At 41.4% G+C, this 17,576-nt stretch overlaps 2 protein-coding genes and 1 long non-coding RNA gene across 3 annotated transcripts in view; 2 read left to right on the top strand and 1 right to left on the bottom strand.

The window, feature by feature from the left end:
• Positions 1-585: 585 nt before the first annotated feature.
• The window catches only part of LOC134572638 (uncharacterized), a 454,902-nt gene continuing 437,911 nt past the window's right edge, over positions 586-17,576 (top strand). Inside the window, exon 1 of the long non-coding RNA XR_010085291.1 lies at positions 586-641. This is a non-coding gene — a long non-coding RNA (uncharacterized LOC134572638). The remainder of the gene's footprint in view (positions 642-17,576) is intronic.
• The window catches only part of CLPTM1 (CLPTM1 regulator of GABA type A receptor forward trafficking), a 63,292-nt gene continuing 60,852 nt past the window's right edge, over positions 15,137-17,576 (top strand). The window contains exon 1 of the mRNA XM_063431709.1: positions 15,137-15,156. Coding sequence (XP_063287779.1) covers positions 15,154-15,156 — 3 coding nt within the window. The 5' untranslated portion in view covers positions 15,137-15,153. The remainder of the gene's footprint in view (positions 15,157-17,576) is intronic.
• On the bottom strand, positions 15,389-15,962 carry NANOS2 (nanos C2HC-type zinc finger 2). The gene has a single exon (XM_063432293.1). It carries the CDS (start codon positions 15,960-15,962, stop codon positions 15,507-15,509), a length of 456 nt encoding a protein of 151 aa, XP_063288363.1. The 3' UTR covers positions 15,389-15,506.

Genomic DNA, 17,576 nt, shown 5'->3' with positions numbered 1-17,576 from the left:
TGCAATGGTATTCCAATATTACTTTATTATGGAACCTCGAGTATATTCTGCAGCCCTGGATAAAGGAGACCCCGAGAGCTGGTCAGCCTGCCAGGTTTTTTTTAATATCATACAAGTACTGTTAAGTAAGCAGTTTCTGTTAAAGGGACTCTCCAGTGCCAGGAAGACAAACCGTTTTCCTGGCACTGCAGGTCCCCTCTCCCTCCCATCTCCCATCCCACGTTGCCATATGACTTACCTGAGACTTGCGGGTTCGCCCACGCCATCCGGCAGGGGAGACCAATCGCGCATGCGCAGCCGGCAGGGGATACCTAATGCGCATGCACAGCAATGACGCACGCGCATTATACCTCTCCATAGGAATGCATTGAAAATGCTATCCTATGGGGAATTGAGCGACGCTGGAGGTCCTCACATAGCGTGAGGACGTCCAGCGACACTCTAGCACAGAAAATCTGTGCTATAAACCCGGAAGTGCCCTCTAGTGGCTGTCTAGTAGACAGCTACTAGAGGAGGAGTAAACCCTGCAATGTAATTATTGCAGTTTATGAAAACTGCAATAATTACACTTGCAGGGTTAAGGGTAGTGGGAGTTGGCACCCAGACCACTCCAATGGGCAGAAGTGGTCTAGGTGCCTGGAGTGTCCCTTTAACATTATGTTTTACTAGGCACTAAAACAACTTCATCTAAAGGAAGTTGTTATGGTGCCAGGAGGCACTCTTACTTCAAGGGGTTAAACTGTTCTGTAATGGTTTAACCCCAAAGTTGCCTACAGCTAGCAGTCTCAAGTACCCCTCCCCCATGGTAATCGGCTTCTGAATCTTCAGATTTAGAAAGTGCAGACTGCTGCTGAGCATGGGCACCCCTGATTGGCTGAGCGTGGGTGGCTGATCCTTTCAGGCTAGAAACAACTTCCCATTCATTAAATTGGCTTGAAAAAGGTACTTTTCATTCCAAGCCAGTTTGTTGAATGGAGAGTCACTGATTGGATGAGAGAGTCTGCAGACTGCTGTCAGCCAATAAGCGGCGCCCCTGCACGGCGGCACTCCCGTCAATTTAAGTCATTTTGTTCATGCAGTCTTAGTCACACCTTCCTGCATGTGACCAATACAGTCTCCCTACACATTAACTGTAAAGAGAGGTCTAATGTTCAAACATTATTATAATGTACTGCACAGCCTGTTTCATTTAGAATTTCTTATCTCCCGCTCTGTTAATAGGATGCTAGAGGCTACAGGAGCCTCCTGTGTCTGATTAATGGTCAATTAGCAGAGCAGGAGATTAAAAAAAAAAAAAAAATTCTAAAGTAAACACAATCTGCTGTCACATCTGAAAACAGGTGGGCATATCCTCTCATGGCCATTGGAGGTAACTAAAAACCTCCATTTGTTTAACCCCTTAAGGACCAAAATTCTGGAATAAAAGGGAATCATGACATGTCACACATGTCATGTGTCCTTAAGGGGTTAAAGGACCACTATAGGCACCCAGACCACTTCAGCTTAATGAAGTGGTCTGGATGCCTGGTCCAGCTAGGGTTAACCCATTTTTTTATAAACACAGCAGTTTCAGAGAAACTGCTATGTTTATAAATGAGTTAATACAGCCCTCAAATCCTCTAGTGGCTGTCTCACTGACAGCCGCTAGAGGCGCTTGCGTGATTCTCACGGTGAAAATCACAGTGAGAGCACCCAAGCGTTCATAGGAAAGCATTGATAATGCTTTCCTATGAGACCGGCTGAATGCGCGCGCAGCTCTTGCCGCGCATGCGCATTTAGCCGAAAGGGAGGAGAGGAGGAGGAGAGCTCTCCGCCCGGCGCTGGAATAAAGGTAAGTTTTAACCCTTTCCTCACCATCCAGCTTGGCGGGAGGGGGTCCCTGAGGGTGGGGGCACCCTCAGGGCACTATAGTGCCAGGAAAACGAGTATGTTTTCCTGGCACTATAGTGGTCCTTTAAAGATACATAGGGATGTGGAAAGAGCACAGGTAACTTTTTTTTTTCTTTGGTTTTTGCTATATGTATTTGGGTTGGTGTGTACTATGGTCATTGCTGCCGCCCAGGATTGATGGGAGTTTGAGTGTAGGACTTGTTTCTTTGTATTTATCTATAAATGTTAATAAACGTTTTTTCGTGCTACCAACCCTGATTTATTATCAGCTTCTAAACTCTATATCCCTTTGATGTTCTTTATAAATGACTAACATCTTCCATGATTGATATTTCTATATATTATAATTAAGATTTTGTGGCTAGCAACTTGGAAACAACTACAGTAATGGTATAAAAAGTACACCCTCTTTGAATTCTATGGTGTTACATGTCAGGAGATAATAACAATCATCTGTTCATAGCAGGTCTTAAAATTAGGTAAATACAACCTCAGAGTAACAACAACACATGACATATTACACTGTTTAATGATTTATTTAAAATAAAATAATTAAAGAAAATGAAGAAGCCATGTATTACTGAGTACACCTCACGATTTAATAGCTAGTAGAACCACATTTAGCAGCATTAACTTCAAGTAATCGTACTCTGTATGACTTTATCAGTCTCTCACATGTCGTGGAGGAATTTTGGCCCACTCTTCTTTACAACATTGTTTCAGTTCATTGAGGTTTGCTGGCATTTGTTTCTGCACAGCTCTCTTAAAGGAACACTATAGGGTCAGGAACCCAAACATATATTCCGGACCCTATAGTGTTAAAACCACCATCTAGACCCTATCTAATAAACAGCCGAAATTTTCAATTTAGAAAATGGCTTTTTTATTTTGATCTTTCAGACGTTTAGTTGATAATTCCCTAAATTATCTACTGCCATATATGAATTATCTACTTGCCATATTTAAGGATACCAAATTAGGGAGCTGTTTAGCCGACAGCTCAATTATATGGCTATCCCACAAGGACAGCAAATTAGGTAGTTATCTACTAAACAACTGAAAGGTCCCAGTTAGAGAAGGGGCTTTTTATTTTCATATTTCGGCTATTTACTAGATAGTTTCCTAATTCTGTATCATTAAATATTCCAATACCAAATTAGGGAACTATCTACCATAATCATCATCATTTTTAGCTCCATAAACGAATATGGCTGTCCATCTATTTACAGATCTGGCATTCGACCCTGCAAACCTGATGTGTGACAGTCCGCAGCCTTGCAAGCCCTCCCCTCATTGGCTGAGCGTGTGAGCCTATCACTGTTCCCATTGCTGGTATGAATTGGTATGGCTAGAAGGAAGTGTGTAATCCCTGGTTAGCCTTACTTCCAGTGGGGGCTGAGCTATGAGAAGCCATGGACCTTCATTCAGTATTACACTGCTTGAAAATACTTTAACACTGAATGGAGGGAGAGTGCCAGGGAACTCCCGGTATTATATCTAATTTAATGAGATGAAATGGTTCTAGTGCCTACAGTGTCCCTTGTTGATAATGTAATTAACACTGAAATGACTGCAAGTTACACAATGTGCAAACAGAATGCAGAACACACAATATACTGATACAAAGCTTTCATTATTACTCAAATGGTTACTCCAAGCATCATAAACACCACAGCTTGCAAGATAAACATGGTCCAGGCTCTCAGGATCTTGTGCAGCAGTTTTATTGAAAAAAAGAATCAAAGTGCAAAGTTTTAATCTCCAATGAGATCTTTTTCATGCTTGAAAAAGATCTCATTGGAGATGGAAACGTTGAACTTTAATTCTGTTTTCAAATAAAACTGCTGCACAAGATCCTGAGAGCCTGGATCATACTTTTCTTGCACCATTGGAATAGGGGTACTCATCCCCAGGTTTAGGAGCACCAGGACCTAGTATATGAGTGTGGTTTCCGCTCTTTGTTACAGCTTATCATGAGTACCCTGGCCAGTTACCTGACTCCCTGCAAGGCTCCGAGGCTCCCTGGTAGTCTGGTGACTATTCATTGGCTGAAAGTATCAGCTGACCAATTACTGACACTGTGCAATGACATTTGCTCAGAATTAGCATTAGGGAGCCAGTAGCTGTAATCTTTCCTGTTTGGCTATTTGGCCTTTAATTTGAAATTCACTTTGTCTTTACAACAATTTTCACCTTAGTGAGACAGCTGACAATGTTCAGCTGTAGTTGTTTTTTGCAGAATGTTTTTAAAGGGTTACTCCAATCATCATAACCACTACAGCCAAGAAGGGCAGAGCCAGCAGATATGCTAGCAGGACACGTTCTTGCTGAGCTCCGGGCAAGCACAACGAAAAATCTATTAAAAATATCTTTACCTTTTCCGACCTAGGCTGCTGCTTTCATTACGATATGGGGCGTAAAAACAAGAAATATAGGGGGCGGGGCCTGGCTAGCATGGAGGATGGTTGTGTTCTTAGTGAGCTCCTCACATACAGCTTGAAATTTAAACATTCTGCTTGGATTGTAACCTCAAAGGGGACTCCAGCGAACACTTACCTCTCCTTGTCCACTCAGGAGTTCTTTTCTGAGAATTTGAAGCACTGTCTCGCAGGGCATCAGCCCGTCCTCTGAAGATGGGGGACTAAGTGGTGAAAAGGCACCCGGTCATGTACTGGCCTGGTTTTGGAGAGTGAAGAAGCTGGAATACGGCCGTATCACCTATGACAATCGGAGCAACCTCCAGGTGAGGCAGGGAGCTACGGGGAGAACCATGCAGCAATCTGTAACTGGAAGCCGATCCAGACCCCAGTTGAAGCATGCTTGTGGAGTTGGCTGAGATAAGGACAATGACGTTCCTGAAGTCTATTATGGACAGCTTTAGCACACTAGTTTGATGTCAGCTAAAAAGTTTGGTTTTGTTTAAATTTTCTTCTGGTTTACTTATTAGTCAGCTACTACTTATTTTACTTATTCATGAGATGCATTACCTATAGTTGTACTACTCCTCTGACACCTCCTAGCAACTAATGCTCTGCTGATGGTGCAGCTTTGACAAGTACCTGGTGGTCTCTATATATGTAATTTTGTATACACCTAGACATGCTTCTATGGCTTGTATTTAACACTCTAAAAATGTGCAGATTCAGAAATTGCCATACCTGCATTGTATCCTGTCTGTAACTATGATTGCTTACCTATGCTGTTGTGGCTTGGTCAGCTGCTTTGACTACTTTAAAAAAATGTGCTCTTATTTCTCTTGCCATACCTATGTTTCTAAATGTTATAATGTCCTACTCCAGCTGTTGTGGCATAATAGGCGTTTGTTCTTCCTGCACAGCATAAATAAAGAATAAAAAAAAAACAAGAAATAAAGCACGGACAAACTCTTCACGGCTGCTGATGTCGTCAATCTCTTGTTGAGGCCGCAAGCTGCCCAGAGGCCTGTGATGGCGTCACCATGCATCGGGCTTTCCCGATCATCCTTCACTGAGGACTGTGGTGTGAAAATGAATGTTGGCAGAGACCACGGTAACTTACCACTCTAGTCTACAGGAAAGCCTCCTCCGGTCACGGAAGAGACTCTGAAGGGTCACTTGGACGAGCTCTGCAGAAACATTGTGGCCGACATTGGTCAGTTTTAAAACAAGATCAACGGGGTCTTTGCTCACCTACACAAAGTGAATACTGCTGCTCATACTGCTGCATTATTATAGTTTTTATGTCACATATACAGTATAGTGTTCCTGAGTGCATAGTTTAGAGCCTTTCTTCACTTTTTACCTGCCGGCCAAAAGGGGTTACTTACCCACTATATTCTCTCCTCCCCATCCACACACCTGATTAATCTTAATTTTACCTGTTGTACCAACTAAACTTGGGTGTTTCAGCCTCTCCACTCTAGATGATATTCTCCTTGCTTCCTCTTATAGTTAATAAAGGCATTTACAACTAAATTTTATATAGGAGCGAGCAGCTACGTTTAATTTTGTTAATATTAGCTTACTTTATTTTTTATGTCTTACTGTTTGTTTTTTTAAATGTGCCTGTACATTTCATACCACAATGATACGTATATCAACAAAAACTTGTTATTGCTGTTGTGGTTTCACAAGTCTGTCTGTAATCTTTTACACTGAAAAATAAACATTGACAAAAAAATAACAAATAATCACTACAGCCCACTATAGTGGTTATAATGTTGAGTACCCTGGCCCCATTCCCTGGTACAATTTGCCCTCTTACCTGGGTCCTGGTAGGCTCCTTCTCCTCCTACAAGGCAGATTCACAACATCCGGCTCCTGCAGGTGAGTATAAGACAGATGCCGATTCTGAAACTCACTAATTGACTGAGAATGATGAGCACATGTGCATTGAAATTTGCACAGAAATTATATTTCAGGTTGTTTAATGACGCCCCAATGACACTGTCGAAGGTTGAGTTACAGCTATGGCAGCGGAGAGATTAATCTCCAAGTGTGCTGTATTTCAACGCGAAACGCTGTACATACACCATGTCCACTTCAAATCACTGAAGTAGTCATGGGTCGTGGTGCTGGAGTAACCTGTAATATAGTTTTGTTTTTTAGGTCTCTTTTATTTCATACGGGTGCAAGCCCTTGGTAATTGTTACAGAATGAGTTATGTAATCAGGTGTCAAAGCCAGTAAAGAATATATAGTATCCTTGTCATATCCACTCTCTCATACTTTGTTACATTCATATCAGGAAAAGCCCCTGCTAACTTTGCTACAGGGGCAATGATACCTCAGTGTATCCCTTTGGTGACCTTCCAAAATTAGCACATGCTTCTGTGCAAATTGGAAAAAATGTGGTTATGTCTAGACACCTTGCAACTGTTTAACAAAATGGCAGAAGGTACTATTTCCTGACCCCCACCACAGCCAGTAAACAAGCCCTTCCAAATGTTTAACCTCTTATGGTTTGCTTGTTTTGTACTTAAAGGATACCTATCATTACTAATGTCACTGAAAGAACATACAATTCTGTCAATACATTGTGCTTGCAAATTTACTAGCAAACATCCAGTTTTGGAGAAGAACCTGTTTAGAAATCGTTTTTTAACTGACTTTTCAGCCAAATCCTTAGCATAGACTGTATGCCGACGATTTGTCTTACAAGGGAGAGCAATTACGACCTCCCACGGTCCTTCCTCTCTCCAAAGAATAGCAACCACAGCACATGCGATGTGGTTGGTATGGTAACTCCCTAGCCAGCACTGCTAGTACTGACGTCATTTGGTTCAGATGCCAGCATGTCTGTGTCACTGAGGAAGCCTGCCCTGCTTGGATTTTGGACAGTATCTGGATTTTTTTACGCTGTATACTTTTTGAATCCCCGTCGTCACGTATATTTCATGAGAACTTGTCAATGCATTTTTTTTTAGATTTCTGTTTAATCGGTGAAGGCATGTTGAATGGATACACACTGGGACTCGCAGATCCCAACTCGAAGGATGTAAGACACACAGGTTTTCACGTAATTTTATAACTGCTAGTAGTGATCAAACAGCACGGAATTACTTCATTTCAAAGAAAGTGCACTAAAGGGGGTCTTGAATAGTTGGAAACAATCATTTTATTTACAGTAATACACTGTAACACTGCAATCCATCTAAGTGTCCACACAGCACTGTAACTGGCTGTCACAGTGATCATGTATGTTTGGACATTGCGATTTTCTATTGCTGGTCTACGTTGGATACATCAACCCCATCATTGCGGGAGCAACAGTGATCTGGGGCTAATTTTTGCACATGATGGAATTCACCTGTCATGGGTATGATCTGGGACTAATTTAAAGGAACACTATAGTGTCAGGAATACAAGCACTATATTACAGAAGCCTGTATTACTGATATTATAGTGCCAGAATCACTGTTTAGGCGTCTGGGAGAATCAAGTTTTAAAGTCACATTTTCTAGCATGCTGCGGCTGGTCCTGCCTCAATGGCTGAGATCAATAATCTTTATGATAGCCAATCAAAGACTTTTCCATAGGAAATTCAAATGCTATTGCACATGCTCAGCAAATAGCTGCGCCACTCAGCATGTCCTCATAGAGATGCATTGAATCAATGCATTTCAGTGGGGAACGTTTAGTCCCTTGATGCAGTACGCCAGTGCTGCACACTGTGCAGCACTGAGCAAGACAACGCCTTTAGTGGCAGTCTGAGTGACTGCCAATAGAGGTGTTCCTAGGCAGCAATGGAAACACTGCCTTTTCACTAAAAAGTTAATTGCTTACAGTACTTACACTGCAGGGACACATTATGCTGTAGTGGTTCAGATGCATATAGTGTCCCTTAAGGCACATGACAGAATTATTCCATCATGGGTCCATAAGGGTAGGAAAAACAATGCTGGAACAAATTCCATCGTTGGTCCTTAAGCAGATACGAAGTTGATGGTGAAGGGGCTCTCTCGTTCATGGTCAACTGTGAGGGATCAGATGTTTCTGTTTTGGTATGGTCTGTGATAGACATAGAGTACCAAGTATATTATCTTATGGTACCATATGTGTCTACAGCAGCAAAACCCCATGGCTACTGAATTCATGCTTAGTGTACCCCAAGTTTCCATGGGAAGAAACATTTTGCCTTGTGTATAATTTCATTTTTGTTTTACTACCCCAAGTATATATAATAATACATGTATCCTGTAATCAATACTTTATATTTTATTTTATTTTCTGGTTTAAGAGAAAGCTTTATTTGAGCTGTGGATACTATAAAACAACAAGAGAAACACGGCACGTCCCCCAAGCTAATCATTTAATGAAAAAAATACTACGGTTAATGTTTTATTTACTAAACTGTGCGCTTTGGTGAAATTAATATTCATATTGAGCAGTAGGCAATGGGGCCAGGTAGTGATACCCCACCCTCCATAGTGGGCCAGCTATTGAGGCCTCCCTAAGCTGGCATGGATGGTGAACCTCTCACTGTTCCACCTATCACTGGGGGACTCACTACCCAGCCCTTGAGGTGGGCTGGGTAGTGAGTCCCCTAGTGATAGGTAGATCATTGTTTTTTTTGCTGTAGAGGTTATGATGCCAGGTGTAGCCTGGCACTGTTCCCTGGTAATGAGGCAAACAGTTTAGTAATGGTTTGCTCTGTTGCCTGAGTCTCGCCAAACTCCTGATCTGCTCTGGAGAGCTACAGAAGCCAGATGCCAATCTCGCTGGCCATTTATTGGCTGAAAGCATCAGCTAACCACTCTCAGCCAATAAATGCCATACTGTGCATGTAGAATTCAACGGAATTGGTATTAGCATTCTGGGCTGGCTTATGATGCCCCAATGACATTACTGGAGATGGAATTACACCTGTGGCATCGAAATACTTCACCTACAGACTCCACACATCATGACCATTCCAAATCACTTAATTGGTCATGGTGATTGGAGTAACCCTCTAAGTGCAGTAAACAGGGTATTAGTTTGTGCTAATTAATTACTTTCGTCACATTATAACAGATTGACTCAAACCATAAATAGCTGTCATTAGGAAATTCATGTAATACACCCCCGAGTTATGCTTCCTGAAAAAAAGCTGTCCCTTTTTGGCTATGTGAGATAGTGCAAACTATGGACAAAACATTTGTAGTAATATTCTATATTAATGGGTGTATATACTAGGATAGTGTTGATAACTTGCTATGTTCCTTATTTATACAACATATTAAACAATGTAAACATTATACAAAGAACTTCTGATACTCAGAGTATGTTAATTGTCAGAGCAGCGTTGTTTTATACACAGTATGTCTGTGACATAATTTATTTGTGTGAAATCACACAGGCACCGACACAAAAAGATCAGCAAACGAAAAGAGAATGATATATAATAAAGTAATGTTACATCTCTGAGATTATTTCCTGTAAACCGGACAGTTGTGGTAGATTTATGGACTGGATGAAATCTCTGATATTAATATTTGGAAATAAATCTTGATAGGAATGAATAATGGCGCTTTCAAACAGAAAACTTTCACATATTTTGAATCACCCCGGGGTAGATTTAAAATCTGCCGTATCTTCCAGGGTCTAAGTGGAAACTTTTTGTCAGAGAGGCCAACTTGGCATGGTGGGCCAAAAATGGTATGTAACAAAGTGAAATGAAAACAGTCCATTCCTGCACTACAACCATTACAACTCACTAAATGGCCCGTAGAGATTGCCAGTGGGTGGAACAGAAAAAAGAACTAGCTCAGTGAGATATGTCACCTAAATATGTGACCTTACAGCTTGGAGAAGCCCTCGGTAGACATGCCTGTAAATAAAAAATTAAATAAATGTAGCTTGTGATCCAAATTCTTTATATCAGAGCTGCCTAGGGCTATCTGAACTTGTTTTATTTTCCCCCTGCCCCCACGATTATAGTGCATACCTCCCAAACTGGGCCTCACATGTCTGGAGGCACAGTTCCAGTTTAGGACCTGTGTCCCTCCATCCTGGATTTTTTTCTGCAGTTTCTTTGGGAATATCAGAGAAAGCCACCAACATGTATAGCACAGGCACTCTGTTATATAGAGTATCAGTAGATTCTTCAGCATGGTTCTATTTAACAAGATTACAGACAAGTTGATGTTTAACAGACTTTACATAAAAGTTTCCATAACATACACATTGCTACACACAGCTACGAAAAGATAGAGAGCCATACTCTTGCAAGCTTGCAATTATTATTAATAATATTTATAAAGAACCAACATAGTATGTAGCACATAATTAAAGCACACTCTGATGGTGAAGACCATTTATAGGCTTTTTTTTTAATAGTGTTTTTGCCATGCTGTGCACATTGGTAGGCAAAGTTACTGACTAATTAGAACGCATGCTTGTTTGGCTTACACACCTCCTTTATGAGACATATCCCTGCAAATCAACATTTAAAGGATCACTATAGGGTCAGGAACACAAACATGTATTCCTGACCCAATAGTTTTAAAACCACCATCTAGCCCCCCTGGGACCCTCATGCCTCCCTAAAAATAGCAAAATCTTACTGTATTCAAGCCTGAAGCTGTAGATCTGCATGCTGTTTGCCTCAAAAAAACAAGTTGTCTACTGACATAATCAGAAGTAGTGCCCTGATCCAATCACAATGCTTCCCCATAGGATTGGCTGAGACTGACAAAGAGGCAGATCAGGGGCAGAGCCAGCATGATTCAAACACAGCCCTGGCCAATCAGCATCTCCTCATAGAGATTAATTGAATCAATGAATCTCTATGAGGAAAGTTCAGAGTCTGCATGCAGAGGGAGGAGACACTGAATGTTTGGATGCATTTTAGGCAGCCATGACCCAGGAAGGATCTCTAACAGCCATCTAAGGAGTGGCCAGTGAAGTTATCACTAGGCTGTAATGTAAACACTGCATTTTATCTTAAAATTCAATAAGCTGTAAAATTCAATTCAGCAAATTCAATAAGCTGTAGTTGTTCTGGTGACTATAGTGTCCCTCTCTAAAACCGCTCTGTCACCTTTGAGTTTTTCATAGAGATACAATATTTTGTAAGAGCTCTTTTTAACTGTGTTGGCATTCATGAAAAAACTCCAGTGCAATCAAAAAATATACATGAGAGGGCGAGGCCAGACCGCCGAGCTGAAAGGAGACCATTTTTCAGAGCTCTGGTCTTGAGCCCTTGAGATATGCTTAAATACCACTCTTTGATCGCCTAAATGCCTGTTTACTTGATGCAATTGATAGCCTCCAGTCTGATAGCCTCTTGTAACCAATTGCATTCCAGGTGAGAGGATACCAACATCCCAAGCCTACTCACTACCACGAGCCTGGCCTACTGCGGCCTTTGAGAGAGGGCTGGATACATAATGTCTGACTCTGATTAGATGCCCCAGCAGGGGGATAATACTTCAGACTACAGTGCCTTACTACATGGAGAGCTCTGGTGGTTCCTGCTGCGGTTTTGCTCACTCCACCGGACGGTGGAAGTTATCCCAGTCTCCTAGTTACCGTTCATGTTTACGTTTCTGGCTCCTGTTGCTGAAGTAGTGGCCTTCCCTCACATGGGGCTTTTATTTTTCTTCTCTCACTGTGCTCTTCCTCTTCTAAAGACCGATGTCTAGGGATTGCTACATATTTAGTCGGAAGACTACTTTACTGCTGATCATGTACCCATTGGGATGGCTGGTTCTCTGTCACTTCTCCCGAGCAACTCACCTGCTGGATAAGTAGAGCTTCTACCTCTGTGTTCTGAGGGTGTCCCGGAGAGCTATGTTCCAGTTACTGTGAGCCCTGCTGGGCCAGGCTGTTGGACCCATGGCAGACTAGTAACTGTGGGCCAGAGCATTCCCTGCCTCAGATGAGTGGCCAGCTGTAGATGTGACACATGGATGCACCCATTCTGTTCTACTAGGACTCTGGTGGTATGGTGCAGGTGCAGGAGGCAGCTGGTCTGTGGACTCTAGGGAGGGGGGTCATGTGAACTGGGTGCCCAATGTGCAGCAGAACTCCTGATGGGGAAGCAACGATTAGTTTAAGGGGAACGAGTGGAGGATCCAGGTCCTTGCCGGCCTACTTACTGAACTTTATGAATAGTCCTCTTACTACTATGTGTTAACCCTTTATCAGCTTGATGATGGTTATTTCTCTGTTTTAATCTTTTTTTATATATATACATTACTACTGATATACATCGAAGCATGGCATACGCCTCTAGCCTAGATTACGGAGGAGTAGACCTATTTTAACTAAGCAATAGCGATGGCACCTATATCATCTATACCTATATGCTAGTTTCCATTGAGCCAAAGTGCCTTTATTTCCTTCAGGGATTGGAAAAATGCCTAGTTTTTAATAATGCTTATTAATTACTCAGTAGTTACCTTTACAGGGAAACTAAATATAGATTTAGTTTTATATCTTGTATTAATATTTATTTTCCTTCCCCCTCCATGCCTGGGGAGGGCTGCTGGTCATTCGTGTATCTAGGGTATCTAAGCTGTGTCTTTGAAACTTCAGGTTTGTAACTTACTTTTGACTTTATCTTTTCCTTGGTAGCTCAATCCAAGAACTGGATTCCAAACACATTTGTGTTGGGTTACTCTGAGGGGTTTTCATATAGGCTCTCTTTTATTATGTCCTGTGTTTTTTTTTTATTCATTTATTTATTTGGGGGGGCGGCTGTTTCTGGTGGTGCTTTTTTTCTTCTTTATTGTTTCTTATCCAACACACTCCAGCTTTTGAATTGTTTGTATTTTATTTTGTTATTTTTGCTTCTGATATAACGAGACCTTTGTCATATTATGATGATGTTAACATGTAAACCTATTTTTGACTTGCTGTAAATGTGGTGTCTTTTCCGAGCTCACCTCTGTAGTGAATACCCCCTTGCTTATTTCATGTACATTAGATGGTTTATACCTAGGTGACACGTTATACCCTGTAAAACACTTTGGCTCCACTACTGTGACTCCGGGCCCTTAACCTAGCACACAAAGGTTTGCTGCATGTATCCTGTCATTTCTGAGGCATTTACATTGTATTGCTGGTCTTACGGGTGCCGTTCAAGTTCTGTGAAAGAGGTTTACCTACTTTTCCTGCTTTGTGAATGATTTGTATTGCCTTCATATTGCTGTAATGTTAAACATTCTCAATACATCTTGAATGATAAGAAAAATATATAAATGAGAGAAATTACCACATTGTCTTATGTAATTAGCAGTTGTGGCAAAGTATGGAGTTTACACCACCATTTCCAGCCAGTCATTAGTTGCGAAAGCTGGTGGGAAAAAACATCCTATTGTTCAATGCCCTATAGATATCTGTGGGTAATGAGCGAGATTATCCATTTAAGATGCTACCGTCTTGAATAAGACCCTGTACTTTATACTTTCATGAATGCACAAGAGTACAAGAATGGTGTCAGTTTACCAGGAGCCAAAGACGTATGGCAGCAAGATGGTGGCATGGAGAAAGGACTGCTTAAGGTAAGTATTTCTCATATTTTCTCTCCAGTTGGCCCTCTCCACACAAGTGGGCCTGTGAATTTAGGGGAAATCTTGGCAAAACAAATGTGTCCCTTTCCTTTTGTTTTCCCTCCCCTGATATCACAAAGCTAAATTATGGTATGAATGATACTGGATAGATAAAATATATATTGTCATTCACTGGCTGATTATTTTTTAAATATTGATTAGATACTGCTGATTTTGACAAATATTGTTTTCTGACTTTCATTTCTTTTGACTCAGAGGGGGAGATCATATCAAAAAGTAGAACTGAACTTGTCTTCAGCATCTCAGGTAAGAGTTATACTTTGACCCTCTAACCCTTAACGGGACACTATAGTCACCAGAACAACTACAGTTTATTGAATTTGTTCTGGTGAGTAGAATCATTATCTTCAGGCTTTTTGCTGTAAACACTGTCTTTTCAGAAAAAAATGCAGTGTTTACATTACAGCCTAGTGATAACTTCACTGGTCACTCCTCAGATGGCTGCTAGAGATCCTTCCTGGGTCATGGCTGCCTAAAATGCATCCAAACATTCAGTGTCTCCACCCTCTGCATGCAGACACTGAACTTTCCTCATAGAGATACATTGATTCAATTCAGGGCTGTGTTTGAATTGTGCTGGCTCTGCCCCTGATCTGCCTCTTTGTCAGTCTCAGCCAATCCTATGGGGAAGAATTGTGATTAGAAAAGGCCACCACTTCTGCTGATGTCAGCAGGCAGTGGGCAGGTCAAAAGGAAACAGGGACAAAGCCTGCAGCTTCAGGCTTGAATACAAGTAAGATTTTACTATTTTTAGGGAGGCATGACAGGGACAGGGGGGCTAGATGGTGGTTTTAACACTATAGGGTCAGGAATACATGTGTGTGGTCCTGACCCTATAGTGTTCCTTTAAATAAATTCCTCCTGCACTCTCACAAATATCCCATATGCATCTCCACTCCCATAAACAGTTATGTGAATAGTTTTTATAACGGTCTTCTTTTCTAATTTCTCCTGTGTGTGTCAATAACCCACCATTTGCCTTGTGTTGTAAGCTTTGTGTTGCCTTTTGCTACACTTTCTATTTTACTTCTCTTAATCATTTTTTCCCATTCCTACTCCATGAGATCAACTGTTTAAATTCTCTCGCAGACAGACATATTGAAACAACTAGTTAGCTATGTATAGATAGATAGACACAAACTGACAGCAAAACACTGTTAATGCAGATAATCTTAACTTGTATTTATTGCAGATTCATCCAACTGAAGAAACTTTTTCAACAACAAAATGGTAAAGTTTCATCTTTTTTTTCCAACAATGCTTCTCTGCGGGGGGTATAATGCTCTCATCAAAAGAAAAACAAATTTTCAAAAACACTCAATAACAAAAAAATCTTAAAGCACACAAAATCAAGAGAAATCCCTTCATCGGATGATAAGAGTCAAACATATTTTGCTGTTGTATTGAACAAAAAATTGAGGAACCCGTCACCAATACAAATGATGGCCTTGAGTCCCCCAGTCCTTTAATTCAGGGTTCATCCCTCATCGAGAATAGAGTTGAAGATTTCACCTTTCCTTCATGTTGAAAAATACTGCAAGAACATAACATTAGAGATCTTCATGGAGGGCATCATTAAATTAACGCCTCAGTTTGCGTCCAGCTGAGTTTCGTCCACTCTTTCGGTAGAGGGAGTGTTTTTCCTCGTTGAGAGGACAATAGCTCAGAGTATGGGAAGAATCTCCCGTTGCACCACACAGAGGACAGACATACTTCCTTAGGACAGGGCACACCACTGTCCCTCCGGGACTCTTCAAAGCATGGGAAGTGTAAACTAAGCGCGATTCGCCATTATGCTTGCAGAAGTTACACATCTCATCCGGTGGCTTAAATTCACCAAGAGCAACGCTTGATGTGGGTTGAATGCCAGGATTGTTAGGATCTCCATCATTTTTGTTGGCCATTGTTGTTGCACCAACCAGGGCAGGACTCAGGTGACTGCTGGCGACAGGTGGTTGACCAATACTTCTGCTTTTTGCCATTTCTCGGATCACCAGATTAAGTTGGAGGTAGTCTCTCCAAGGGTCAAACTCCATGATGGTGCTGTAATGTCTGTGCCATGGAGTGCCCCTTTGGAATATATCTAATTTTAGATGGGTGGAGTTTTAGTGTAACACCCACTGTGTTAGCAAGAGTTCATCTCCTCTCAACTAGCTAAAGAATCTGAATTCTTATGGCTATAGTATATTGTCATGTGTTTCTTTTTTCAGATACTCGAGGCCTAGATTTGAAAAAGGCCCATTTACATTCTGAAACGGTACATACCATATAGAAGAGGAACAGGAGCGTATTTTTTTTTTTTTTAAATTAGGGTTTTAATTTTAGTGTTTTGTAATAAAATAATTCACATTTTCAGCAAACAAGTAAAATGTGAAACATATGTGGTTTTGTGCAAAACAGTACATGGTGCACAATTAAAAAAGGTAAAAGTGTGCTTTAGCATATTTTATTATTTTTCACTCCTACTAAAAGTAAATAACGTATTTTATTATTAACAGTCATTATATTAAAGTAAAAATACTGTGTTTGGTAAAAAAACATAATGTCTGGGATAATGGGCAAGAGCTCCGGACCTCCGTGGGTGCCGCGGTAGGTGCTGTGGATCCATTGGGGAGCCCTGCATTGGGTACTGTATGTGCATAGTACACTGAGTGCTGTGTGTTCAAAAGAATACCTTGCATTGGGTGCTCTATGTGCCCATCAGGGTGCATGCCCATCAGGGTGCCTGTAATGAATGCTGCTCTGCCAAGGAATACCCTTCATTGGGTGCTGTCCTGCACCAAGTAGGGTACCCTGCAATGGGTGCCCCTGCAATGTCTGATGATGTCTGTGCCCATCAGGGTGCCTTGCACTAGGTGCTGTCTGTACCAGTGAGGGTGCTCTGCAACAGGTGCTGTCAGGGCCAGTGAGGGTGCCCTGCAATAGGTGCTGTCTGGGCCAGTGAGGGTGATCTGCAATGGGTGCGCACCATAATAGCAATGCAAAAAATACAAAAAAATGCTATAATACACGTGAACGAAATGGTAAATAATAAAATACACTTTTACCATTAAAGAAACCAGGTCCCTCAAGCATATCACAACACACAAGAAATTTTTTGTCTTAAGCACTGTGGCGGGTGGTGAAGTTCATAGACGATGGGGTACTGCCTCCCGAATTGATGGGCTTTACCCATGTGATATACCCCCATGATATACCATTCTCTCCAAAGAGGAGAATATAAACTACAGGTATTATCATGACAAACACATGTTTTCTAACACACACTTATCAGCGTTTCTTATAATGGCAATAAATGTGATTTTTATTTTGCAACAAAAACTGAGGGGGGTGCTGCATCACACCCCAGCATGGATCATCCTTTACTGTCCACTGTTTGTCAGTAACCGGTGCGGCATGACCATGAATCAAGCCAAAAAATCCAGGACATGTGTCATTGCAAACCCTTTTATCTGCATATTGTATCTTCTTGTTTTCAGTCTTCCACCTCTGCTTCTGTAGTTTGCTTTTTCTTACGAGCAGGAATGAATGGAAGGTGTCAAGAGTGGAGATCAGATTCAAATAGATTATTGTTCTATCTCTTGAAATGTCTCACACCAGCACGCATTGTGTGGCTGGCTTCGTGGAAAACTGATTCAATTAATATCAGG

The sequence above is a fragment of the Pelobates fuscus genome, chromosome 9, assembly GCF_036172605.1.
Source record: "Pelobates fuscus isolate aPelFus1 chromosome 9, aPelFus1.pri, whole genome shotgun sequence".
Classification (NCBI taxonomy): Eukaryota; Metazoa; Chordata; class Amphibia; order Anura; family Pelobatidae; genus Pelobates; species Pelobates fuscus.
Note: the sequence above shows the minus strand (reverse complement) of the source record. Positions and strands in the feature narration are given on the sequence as shown.